The 12,659-nt window shown below is 45.0% G+C and overlaps 1 protein-coding gene across 4 annotated transcripts in view; it reads left to right on the top strand.

The window, feature by feature from the left end:
- Positions 1–12,659, top strand: part of lrp8 (low density lipoprotein receptor-related protein 8, apolipoprotein e receptor) — a 501,836-nt gene that overhangs the window by 476,473 nt on the left and 12,704 nt on the right. For all 4 annotated transcript variants that reach the window (XM_045687838.1, XM_045687836.1, XM_045687837.1 and 1 more), the window contains exons 14-16: positions 2,041–2,182; positions 4,927–5,079; positions 9,786–10,100. In XM_045687838.1, coding sequence (XP_045543794.1) covers positions 2,041–2,182; positions 4,927–5,079; positions 9,786–10,100 — 610 coding nt within the window. The remainder of the gene's footprint in view (positions 1–2,040; positions 2,183–4,926; positions 5,080–9,785; positions 10,101–12,659) is intronic.

Below are 12,659 nucleotides of genomic sequence, written 5' to 3'. Positions count from 1 at the left end.
TTAGCTAGCTAACATTGAATCTGGTTGGTTAGCCACCTGCAGATTCATGCAGGGTAGTAACGTCATGAGTTGGGATTATGGTTCATTGGTAGCTAGCTAGCTAGCTACATGTCTTAACACAAGACTTCACTGTGCAAGTAACCATTTCAATAGAATGTTAATGATATCACTATGAAAACTGTTGATAGACGTAGCTGGTAAATTTCGATTGCAGACCAATCTCATCTGAGTGTGTGAGAGCGCAGAATAACTGACGAATTTACGAATGCTCAACACCCGTTTAATATGGCCGGGGTCAGTAAACGTTGTCAAAAAAGCGCCAATTGTTGACAGCAGCACAGTTGCCTTCACCAATGCTCTGGATAACATGAAAACAGCCTAACCAGCACTGCTAGGCCCGAGTAAAATGGTCGGTGAGTTGTTCTCTCATTTGTGTCTGGAAGTAGCTAGGAAGCTAGCCAACGTTAGCCAGTTAGCTTGGGTGTCTGTCTGTCTGTCTGTCTGTCTGTCTGTCTGTCTGTCTGTCTGTCTGTCTGTCTGTCTGTCTGTCTGTCTGTCTGTCTGTCTGTCTCTCTCTTTCTCTCTCTCTCTCTCTCTTTCTGTGTGTGTGTGTATCTCTATCTCTGTCTCTCTCGCTCTCTGTTTAGCTCTCTCGATCGCTCTCTGTCTCTCCCTCTCTCTCTCTCTCTCTCTCTCTCTCTCTGTCTAGCTCTCTCGATCGCTCTCTGTCTGTCTCTCGATCACGATCTCGCTCTGTCCATCTCTCGATTACGATCTCTCTCTCTCTGTCTATCGCTCTATCTCTGTCTATTCATCTAAATCTCTCTCTGTCGCTCCTCTCACAACTCGTTTCATGTTTGCTCGTGGTAGCAGATGATTCTAAGGTTGCCGTAGCAACCATGGAACTATCACCTCATCCTCCACTCATGTTGCTATGGTATCACTGGAGGACAGGCTGATAAGATGGCATTAGATGAGAGAGAGAGACGGAGAGGTGAGTTGAGGGAAAGAGAAAGAGGGCTATAGACAGAAAGTAATGAAAAGTTGTAAATAGAGGTCTTATGCCTAGGGCAGGTCTGGGTCCCTGTGGACGGCTGCTGAATATTGCCCCACTGGTGATGAGTGGAGAAAATCCATTACATTGTGTTACATGTACTGATGGAGGTAAATGTCAACCACTGGTGTTACATGTACTGATGGAGGTCAATGTCAACCACTGGTGTTACATGTACTGATGGATGTAAATGTCAACCACTGGTGTTACATGTACTGATGGAGGTCAATGTCAACCACTGGTGTTACATGTACTGATGGAGGTCAATGTCAACCACTGGTGTTACATGTTCTGATGGAGGTCAATGTCAACCACTGGTGTTACATGTACTGATGGAGGTCAATGTCAACCGCTGGTGTTACATGTACTGATGGAGGTAAATGTCAACCTCTGGTGTTACATGTACTGATGGAGGTCAATGTCAACCACTGGTGTTACATGTACTGATGGAGGTAAATGTCAACCACTGGTGTTAGATGTACTGATGGAGGTAAATGTCAACCACTGGTGTTACATGTACTGATGGAGGTCAATGTCAACCACTGGTATTCCCTTATACCTACTGGAAAGGACCTCCATCAGTGTCTGGTAGCTCCACGAAGTGTTATAGGCTACTTAAAGCTGTAGATTTTGGTGGGAGCATTTATCCAACATGTTTAGTGTTAGGATTAGATTGTATTGAACAAAACTCAAGCCATCTTTCCCCGATGTCCTCAGGACGTGGTTAGACGTCCAATTTCGAAGTCACTCTTGAGCGATCTGCCTGTGTATTGACAATGACAACAATAACGCCCCATCTGTCTGCAGGCTTTGTAACAACAGATATATTATTCTCCAGCTCACTTACTGTAATGTCATATGTTGTATGGTCTCTGCTGACTTACTGTGATTGCACAGCCTCCTGTCTCGCTGCCTCACACGTCATAGAAAACAACTGCTTATGTGTTGTGGGTTGAGGACTGAACCATCCCCATGTCTCCCTGCAGGACCGTGTGTACTGGACAGACCTGGAGGATGAGGCTATCTACAGCGCTAACAGGCTAACAGGACATGATGTGGCTACGCTAGCAGAACACCTCAATAACCCTCTAGATGTTGTGGTGTTCCACGAACTACGCCAACCCAAAGGTGAGAGACAGACATGTATATATACACACATACATGCTCATACGCATACACACAGTATTTATTTTGTAGTGTTTTTTGATAGAACACAGGAACACTACCTTTATGTTATTTTGCCTGAGAGAAATGGGTCAAGTGTCAATATTAATGTGTGTGTCTGTCTGCGACACTGGAAAATACACTATATATGCAAAAGCATGTGTTCACCCCTTCAAATTAGTGGATTCAGCTATTTCAGCACACCCGTTACTGACAGGTGTATAATATTGAGCACACAGCCATGCAATCTACATAGACAAGCATTGGCAGTAGATTGGCCTTACTGAAGAACTCAGTGACTTTCAACGTGGCACCGTCATAAGATGCCAGCTTTCCAACAAGTCAGTTTGTCAAATTTCTGCCCTGCTAGAGCTGCCCTGGTCAACTGTAAGAGTTGTTATTGTTAAGTGGAAACGTCTAGGAACAACTACGGCTCAGCCGCAAAGTGGTAGACCACACAAGCTCACAGAACGGGACCGCTGAGTGCTGAAGCACGTAGCTCGTCTGTCCTTGGTTGCAACATTCGCTACCGAGTTCCAAACTGCCTCTGGAAGCAATGTCAGCATAAGAACTGTTCGTCGGGAACTTCATGAAATGGGTTTCCATGGCCGAGCAGCCACACACAAGCCTAAAATCACCATGCTCAATGCCAAGCGTCGGCTGGAGTGGTGTAAATCTCACCGCCATTGGACTCTGGAGCAGTGGAAACGCATTCTCTGGAGTGATAAATTACACTTCACCATCTGACAGTCCGACGGACGAATCTGGGTTTGGCGGATGCAAGGAGAGCGCTACCTGCCTCAAATGCTGTAAAGTTTGGTGGAGGAGGAATAATGGTCTGGGGCTGTTTTTCATGGTTCGGTTTAAGCTCCTTAGTTCCAGTGAAGGGAAATCTTAACACTACAGCATACAATGACATTCTAGATGATTCTGTGCTTCTAACTTTGTGGCAACAGTTTGGAGAAGGCCCTTTCCTGTTTCAGCATGACAATGCCCCCGTGCACAAAGCGAAGTCCATACAGAAATGGCTTTTCGATTTCGGTGTGGAATAACTTGACTGTCCTGCACATAGCCCTGACCTCAACTCCATTGAACACCTTTGAGATGAATTGGAACGCCGACTGCGAGCCAGGCCTAATCGCCCAACATCAGTGCCCGACCTCACTAATGCTCTTGTGGCTGAATGGAAGCAAGTCCTAGTGGAAGCAACATTTGGTGGAAAGCCTTCCCAGAAGAGTAGCAAAGGGGGGACCAACTCCATATTAATGCCCATGATTTTGTAATAAGATGTTAGGCCAGCAGGTGTCCACATACTTTTAGTCATGTAGTGTATGTCTGCATCCTCTGTGTGTGTGTGTGTGTGTGTGTGTGTGTGTGTGTGTGTGTGTGTGTGTGTGTGTGTGTGTGTGTGTGTGTGTGTGTGTGTGTGTGTGTGTGTGTGTGTGTGTGTGTCTGCATGCAGGCGTGTGTGAGCGTTGTGTTTTGATGCTTTGTTTTCTCCCTCAGTCAGAGTGTGCCAGTGTTGTCTCAGGGCCAGTAGAGTGGAGCTGATTACACTCTCTCATTAATAAAGAGCACTACTAATAAAATATAAATTAAAGAAATATATAAATTAACTAGTGCTGTAGAGTTAGTCTGTGTCCCAAATGGCGCCCCGTTCCCTATGTATTGTCCTGGTCAAAAGTAGTGGACTATATAGGGAATATATAGTCTTTTCAGACACAACCTTAGTTTCTCAAGTATCTCCAAAGTGAAATATTCATCATAGTGCTACCTCTGCAGGGTTCATTACCCTATTCTCTCTGTCTTGCTTTGACACTCTCCCTCTCTTTCTCTCTCTTTCTCTCTGTCAGTCTCTCTTGCTCTCTGTTAGTCTCTCTCGCTGTCTCTCTGTCAGTCTCTCTCTCTCTGTCAGTCTCTCTCTTTCTGTCTGTCTCTATCTCTCTCGCTGTCGCTCTTTCTCAATGCTCTGTATTTCTATCGCTCCTATGTTTCTCTCTCTCTCTCACTCTCTCTCGCTCTCTCTCTCGTTTAAGAAGAACTCTTTTCATAACACATAACAAAAGATCATTCACCTACAGATCGGGTTTGATTTTAAATGTTTCTATTTCCATATCCTGTTCTAAGATCACATCCTGTTCTAAGGCTTTTTTAAATCTACACATTTCAGGAAGACTTTTCTTTGCTTTCCTTCTCAGCTTTTCTTTTTGTCTTATTTTCTTTGAAGCTAGCTGAGTTTCTGTGGTAGTGATATGTCTATCTCTAGAAGAACTGAGGGAAGAGGAGTATTGCAACATCTCTGCAGTGTTTGCAGCATCCTCTTGTATAACAGCACATATCCCATTCCTTAGTATCGGCCTCCTCTCCCCCATCTCCTCTTCAGAGGTGGGGGCATAAAAGCTGTTTCTCTAGTTCCTGGAAGCCCAGTTAGGAGAACAGGAGGAATTTAAAGTCAGTTTTAGACCTAGCGAGGTGTGTGCAGCCTTTTATGGTTGGAAGGAGGGAAGGGAGATGTTTTGTTATGTACCTTAGCACTGCTAGCTTTTGGACATAATACTTCATCGTATTTTAGGAAACATAGAGAGGCTTTCCAACCATGTCTTTGTACCGTAACAATAATATTTAGTCAATGAGTGTTATGAATACATGTTGAGTGCCTGACAGTCGAATTACTGTGTGATATGTCTCTGTTGTCTCTTCCTGTCTAGCTCCAGACAGCTGTAACATGGGCAGTCTACCTAATGGGGGCTGTGAGTACCTGTGTCTCAAAGCCCCCCAGATCACAGACCACTCCCCCAAGTACACCTGTGCCTGCCCGGACGGCATGGAGCTGGGACCAGGCATGAGACGATGTGCCATAGGTAAACTGTTTAAAACATGTTACACCCTTTCCCTTCCCCACTGTGCCATAGGTAAACTGTTTAAAACATGTTACACCCTTTCCCTTCCCCACTGTGCCGTAGGTAAACTGTTTAAAACATGTTACACCCTTTCCCTTCCCCACTGTGCCATAGGTAAACTGTTTAAAACATGTTACACCCTTTCCCTTCCCCACTGTGCCGTAGGTAAACTGTTTAAAACATGTTACACCCTTTCCCTTCCCCACTGTGCCATAGGTAAACTGGTTAAAATGTGTTACACCCTTTCCCTTCCCCACTGTGCCGTAGGTAAACTGTTTAAAACATGTTACACCCTTTCCCTTCCCCACTGTGCCGTAGGTAAACTGTTTAAAACATGTTACACCCTTTCCCTTCCCCACTGTGCCGTAGGTAAACTGTTTAAAACATGTTACACCCTTTCCCTTCCCCACTGTGCCGTAGGTAAACTGTTTAAAACATGTTACACCCTTTCCCTTCCCCACTGTGCCGTAGGTAAACTGTTTAAAACATGTTACACCCTTTCCCTTCCCCACTGTGCCATAGGTAAACTGTTTAAAACATGTTACACCCTTTCCCTTCCCCACTGTGCCGTAGGTAAACTGTTTAAAACATGTTACACCCTTTCCCTTCCCCACTGTGCCATAGGTAAACTGTTTAAAACATGTTACACCCTTTCCCTTCCCCACTGTGCCGTAGGTAAACTGTTTAAAACATGTTACACCCTTTCCCTTCCCCACTGTGCCGTAGGTAAACTGTTTAAAACATGTTACACCCTTTCCCTTCCCCACTGTGCCGTAGGTAAACTGTTTAAAACATGTTACACTCTTTCCCTTCCCCACTGTGCCGTAGGTAAACTGTTTAAAACGTGTTACACCCTTTCCCTTCCCCACTGTGCCGTAGGTAAACTGTTTAAAACATGTTACACTCTTTCCCTTCCCCACTGTGCCGTAGGTAAACTGTTTAAAACATGTTACACTCTTTCCCTTCCCCACTGTGCCATAGGTAAACTGATTAAAACGTGTTACACTCTTTCCCTTCCCCACTGTGCCGTAGGTAAACTGTTTAAAACGTGTTACACTCTTTCCCTTCCCCACTGTGCCGTAGGTAAACTGTTTAAAACGTGTTACACTCTTTCCCTTCCCCACTGTGCCGTAGGTAAACTGTTTAAAACGTGTTACACTCTTTCCCTTCCCCACTGTGCCGTAGGTAAACTGTTTAAAACGTGTTACACTCTTTCCCTTCCCCACTGTGCCGTAGGTAAACTGTTTAAAACGTGTTACACCCTTTCCCTTCCCCACTGTGCCGTAGGTAAACTGTTTAAAACGTGTTACACCCTTTCCCTTCCCCACTGTGCCGTAGGTAAACTGTTTAAAACGTGTTACACTCTTTCCCTTCCCCACTGTGACATAGGTAAACTGTTTAAAACATGTTACACCCTTTCCCTTCCCCACTGTGCCATAGGTAAACTGTTTAAAACATGTTACACCCTTTCCCTTCCCCACTGTGCCATAGGTAAACTGTTTAAAACATGTTACACCCTTTCCCTTCCCCCACTGTGCCGTAGGTAAACTGTTTAAAACATGTTACACCCTTTCCCTTCCCCACTGTGCCGTAGGTAAACTGTTTAAAACATGTTACACCCTTTCCCTTCCCCACTGTGCCGTAGGTAAACTGTTTAAAACATGTTACACCCTTTCCCATCCCCACTGTGCCGTAGGTAAACTGTTTAAAACATGTTACACCCTTTCCCTTCCCCACTGTGCCGTAGGTAAACTGTTTAAAACATGTTACACCCTTTCCCTTCCCCACTGTGCCGTAGGTAAACTGTTTAAAACATGTTACACCCTTTCCCTTCCCCACTGTGCCGTAGGTAAACTGTTTAAAACATGTTACACCCTTTCCCTTCCCCACTGTGCCATAGGTAAACTGTTTAAAACATGTTACACCCTTTCCCTTCCCCACTGTGCCATAGGTAAACTGTTTAAAACATGTTACACTCTTTCCCTTCCCCACTGTGCCGTAGGTAAACTGTTTAAAACATGTTACACCCTTTCCCTTCCCCACTGTGCCGTAGGTAAACTGTTTAAAACATGTTACACCCTTTCCCTTCCCCACTGTGCCGTAGGTAAACTGTTTAAAACATGTTACACCCTTTCCCTTCCCCACTGTGCCGTAGGTAAACTGTTTAAAACGTGTTACACCCTTTCCCTTCCCCACTGTGCCGTAGGTAAACTGTTTAAAACATGTTACACTCTTTCCCTTCCCCACTGTGCCGTAGGTAAACTGATTAAAACGTGTTACACTCTTTCCCTTCCCCACTGTGCCGTAGGTAAACTGTTTAAAACGTGTTACACTCTTTCCCTTCCCCACTGTGCCGTAGGTAAACTGTTTAAAACGTGTTACACTCTTTCCCTTCCCCACTGTGCCGTAGGTAAACTGTTTAAAACGTGTTACACCCTTTCCCTTCCCCACTGTGCCGTAGGTAAACTGTTTAAAACGTGTTACACCCTTTCCCTTCCCCACTGTGCCGTAGGTAAACTGTTTAAAACGTGTTACACTCTTTCCCTTCCCCACTGTGACATAGGTAAACTGTTTAAAACATGTTACACTCTTTCCCTTCCCCACTGTGCCATAGGTAAACTGTTTAAAACATGTTACACCCTTTCCCTTCCCCACTGTGCCATAGGTAAACTGTTTAAAACATGTTACACCCTTTCCCTTCCCCACTGTGCCATAGGTAAACTGTTTAAAACATGTTACACCCTTTCCCTTCCCCACTGTGCCGTAGGTAAACTGTTTAAAACATGTTACACCCTTTCCCTTCCCCACTGTGCCGTAGGTAAACTGTTTAAAACGTGTTACACCCTTTCCCTTCCCCACTGTGCCGTAGGTAAACTGTTTAAAACGTGTTACACCCTTTCCCTTCCCCACTGTGCCGTAGGTAAACTGTTTAAATCTTGTTACACCCTTTCCCTTCCCCACTGTGCCGTAGGTAAACTGTTTAAAATGTGTTACACTCTTTCCCTTCCCCACTGTGACATAGGTAAACTGTTTAAAACATGTTACACTCTTTCCCTTCCCCACTGTGCCATAGGTAAACTGTTTAAAACATGTTACACCCTTTCCCTTCCCCACTGTGCCATAGGTAAACTGTTTAAAACATGTTACACCCTTTCCCTTCCCCACTGTGCCATAGGTAAACTGTTTAAAACATGTTACACCCTTTCCCTTCCCCACTGTGCCGTAGGTAAACTGTTTAAAACATGTTACACTCTTTCCCTTCCCCACTGTGCCATAGGTAAACTGTTTAAAACGTGTTACACCCTTTCCCTTCCCCACTGTGCCGTAGGTAAACTGTTTAAAACATGTTACACTCTTTCCCTTCCCCACTGTGCCATAGGTAAACTGATTAAAACGTGTTACACTCTTTCCCTTCCCCACTGTGCCATAGGTAAACTGTTTAAAACGTGTTACACTCTTTCCCTTCCCCACTGTGCCGTAGGTAAACTGTTTAAAACGTGTTACACCCTTTCCCTTCCCCACTGTGCCGTAGGTAAACTGTTTAAAATGTGTTACACCCTTTCCCTTCCCCACTGTGCCGTAGGTAAACTGTTTAAAACGTGTTACACTCTTTCCCTTCCCCACTGTGACATAGGTAAACTGTTTAAAACGTGTTACACCCTTTCCCTTCCCCACTGTGCCGTAGGTAAACTGTTTAAAATGTGTTACACCCTTTCCCTTCCCCACTGTGCCGTAGGTAAACTGTTTAAAACGTGTTACACTCTTTCCCTTCCCCACTGTGACATAGGTAAACTGTTTAAAACGTGTTACACCCTTTCCCTTCCCCACTGTGCCGTAGGTAAACTGTTTAAATCTTGTTACACACTTTCCCTTCCCCACTGTGCCATAGGTAAACTGTTTAAAACGTGTTACACCCTTTCCCATCCCCACTGTGCCATAGGTAAACTGATTAAATGTGTTACACCCTTTCCCTTCCCCACTGTGCCATAGGTAAACTGATTAAAATGTGTTACACCCTTTCCCATCCCCACTGTGCCATAGGTAAACTGTTTAAAACTTGTCACACCCATTCCCATTTGACTCCTCTCCCACATGATAACAGAGCGATTTCAATGATCCACTTGCCAATTAATCTCATTCTCAGTTAGCCCTTGCTCACTGTCAATCTGAGCCCTATAGTGCCCTCCATTATCTCTCTGGCTGTTCCATTCCTGTCCTGTCCTCCCTTGGGAATGCTCTGTGTCTATTGTATGGCTGTTCCATTCTTGTCCTCTCCCCCCTCTGGAGACTCTCTGTGTCTGGAGGTACACAGGTGGGTTGTCGCAGTGCTGTCCCCAGAGAAAGAGAGAGGGATGAGGGATGAACACAGGCCACCAGGCAGCCTGACTGCACTGCAGATACTCTGTCTCACTCACTCAGAATAAATAGGAACTGAATAACTACAAACGGATGTATTCCCTCTAATGTCTGTGCTCTACAAGCATGTTATGACTTTAAGTGCAGAGAAGGCAGTTTTGAGTAGTTCAGACCCACTTCTGTTGATGTCTGTTCATGTAAACTATGGAGCTCTCGCTGTCTGTTTACAAGGAAAGGCTTGTCTGTGCTGTCAGTTGATCTGCCAGCCTGATAACTCTAGTATCTCTGTTTAATCTCTTCTCTCCTTGCAGTCAAACCCAAGACAACCACGTCAGCTCCTACCACAGCCACCACTACCAACACTGCAAGTCCTACCACAGCCACCACCCCAGTAACCACCCCAGCAACCACAACTACCACTCAAACCACAGGTGCTACTACAACTACAGCTCCTACCACAGTCACACGGTCGACCGCAGTTCCTTCGACGTCCCCCCCTCATCCTCCCCCCAGGAACACAGCTTCGTGGAGGACCCCTCTCTCCACCTCTGGCCCCCGCTCCACTTCCACACCCCCTCTACTGCCCAACAACATCCAGAGAGAGAACGCTAACCTCTCCCACCGCTGTAAGTGGCTTTCAGACTGTGTGTATCAAAATGTGCCTACTCTTGTACAATGTACCTTATCGCTAAGGTACCCACTCTCCCATTAAATATTCCTCCTTTCCACTCCTCCCTCTCACACAGAGAGTATAACATTTTGGTCATTTAGCAGACACTCTTATCCAGAGCAAGTTACAGTAGTGAGTGCCTACATTTTTATACTTGTCCCCCCATGGGAATCGAACCCACAACTGTGGTGTTGCACGCTTCATGCTCTACCAACTGAGCCACATGGAGCGTCTAATGACAGACAGTAGGAGTGTCTAATGACAGACAGTAGGAGTGTCTAATGACAGACAGTAGGAGTGTCTAATGACAGAAAGTAGGAGTGTCTAATGACAGACAGTAGGAGTGTCTAATGACAGAAAGTAGGAGTGTCTAATGACAGAAAGTAGGAGTGTCTAATGACAGACAGTAGGTGTGTCTAATGACAGAAAGTAGGAGTGTCTAATGACAGACAGTAGGAGTGTCTAATGACAGACAGTAGGAGTGTCTAATGACAGACAGTAGGAGTGTCTAATGACAGACAGTAGGAGTGTCTAATGACAGATGGTATGAGTGTCTAATGACAGACAGTAGGAGTGTCTAATGACAGAAAGTAGGAGTGTCTAATGACAGACAGTAGGTGTGTCTAATGACAGACAGTAGGTGTGTCTAATGACAGACAGTATGAGTGTCTAATGACAGACAGTAGGAGTGTCTAATGACAGACAGTAGGAGTGTCTAATGACAGACGGTATGAGTGTCTAATGACAGACAGTAGGTGTGTCTAATGACAGACAGTATGAGTGTCTAATGACAGACAGTAGGAGTGTCTAATGACAGACAGTAGGAGTGTCTAATGACAGACGGTAGGATTGTCTAATGACAGAGACAGTAGGAGTGTCTAATGACAGACAGTAGGTGTGTCTAATGACAGACAGTATGAGTGTCTAATGACAGACAGTAGGAGTGTCTAATGACAGACAGTAGGAGTGTCTAATGACAGACGGTATGAGTGTCTAATGACAGACAGTAGGAGTGTCTAATGACAGACAGTAGGAGTGTCTAATGACAGACGGTATGAGTGTCTAATGACAGACAGTAAGAGTGTCTAATGACAGACAGTAGGAGTGTCTAATGACAGACAGTAGGAGTGTAATGACAGACAGTAGGAGTGTCTAATGACAGACGGTATGAGTGTCTAATAACAGACGGTATGAGTGTCTAATGACAGACAGTAGGAGTGTCTAATGACAGGCGGTAGGAGTGTCTAATGACAGACAGTAGGAGTGTCTAATGACAGACGGTAGGAGTGTCTAATGACAGACAGTAGGAGTGTCTAATGACAGACAGTAGGAGTGTCTAATGACAGACAGTACGAGTGTCTAATGACAGACAGTAGGCGTGTCTAATGACAGATGGTATGAGTGTCTAATGACAGACAGTAGGAGTGTCTAATGACAGACGGTATGAGTGTCTAATGACAGACAGTAGGAGTGTCTAATGACAGACAGTATGAGTGTCTAATGACAGACAGTAGGCGTGTCTAATGACAGACGGTATGAGTGTCTAATGACAGACGGTAGGTTTGTCTAATGACAGAGAGTATGAGTGTCTATTGACAGACAGTAGGAGTGTCTAATGACAGACAGTAGGAGTGTCTAATGACAGACAGTATGAGTGTCTAATGACAGACAGTAGGATTGTCTAATGACAGAGACAGTAGGAGTGTCTAATGACAGATGGTAGGAGTGTCTAATGACAAACGGTAGGAGTGTCTAATGACAGATGGTAGGAGTGTCTAATGACAGACGGTAGGAGTGTCTAATGACAGACAGTAGGAGTGTCTAATGACAGACAGTAGGAGTGTCTAATGACAGACGGTAGGAGTGTCTAATGACAGACGGTAGGAGTGTCTAATGACAGGCGGTAGGAGTGTCTAATGACAGGCGGTAGGAGTGTCTAATGACAGACGGTAGGAGTGTCTAATGACAGGCGGTAGGAGTGTCTAATGACAGACAGTAGGTGTGTCTAATGACAGACAGTAGGAGTGTCTAATGACAGACGGTATGAGTGTCTAATGACAGACATTAGGAGTGTCTAATGACAGACAGTAGGAGTGTCTAATGACAGACAGTAGGAGTGTCTAATGACAGACAGTAGGAGTGTCTAATGACAGACGGTAGGAGTGTCTAATGACAGACAGTAGGAGTGTCTAATGACAGGCGGTAGGAGTGTCTAATGACAGGCGGTAGGAGTGTCTAATGACAGGCGGTAGGAGTGTCTAATGACAGACAGTAGGTGTGTCTAATGACAGACAGTAGGAGTGTCTAATGACAGACGGTATGAGTGTCTAATGACAGACATTAGGAGTGTCTAATGACAGACAGTAGGAGTGTCTAATGACAGACCGTAGGAGTGTCTAATGACAGACAGTAGGAGTGTCTAATGACAGACCGTAGGATTGTCTAATGACAGACAGTAGGAGTGTCTAATGACAGACCGTAGGAGTGTCTAATGACAGACAGTAGGAGTGTCTAA

This window comes from Salmo salar, chromosome ssa10 (genome assembly GCF_905237065.1).
Source record: "Salmo salar chromosome ssa10, Ssal_v3.1, whole genome shotgun sequence".
In the NCBI taxonomy this organism is placed as follows: domain Eukaryota; kingdom Metazoa; phylum Chordata; class Actinopteri; order Salmoniformes; family Salmonidae; genus Salmo; species Salmo salar.
The sequence above is the reverse complement of the archived record's forward strand: the minus strand, read 5'-3'. Positions and strand labels throughout refer to the sequence as shown.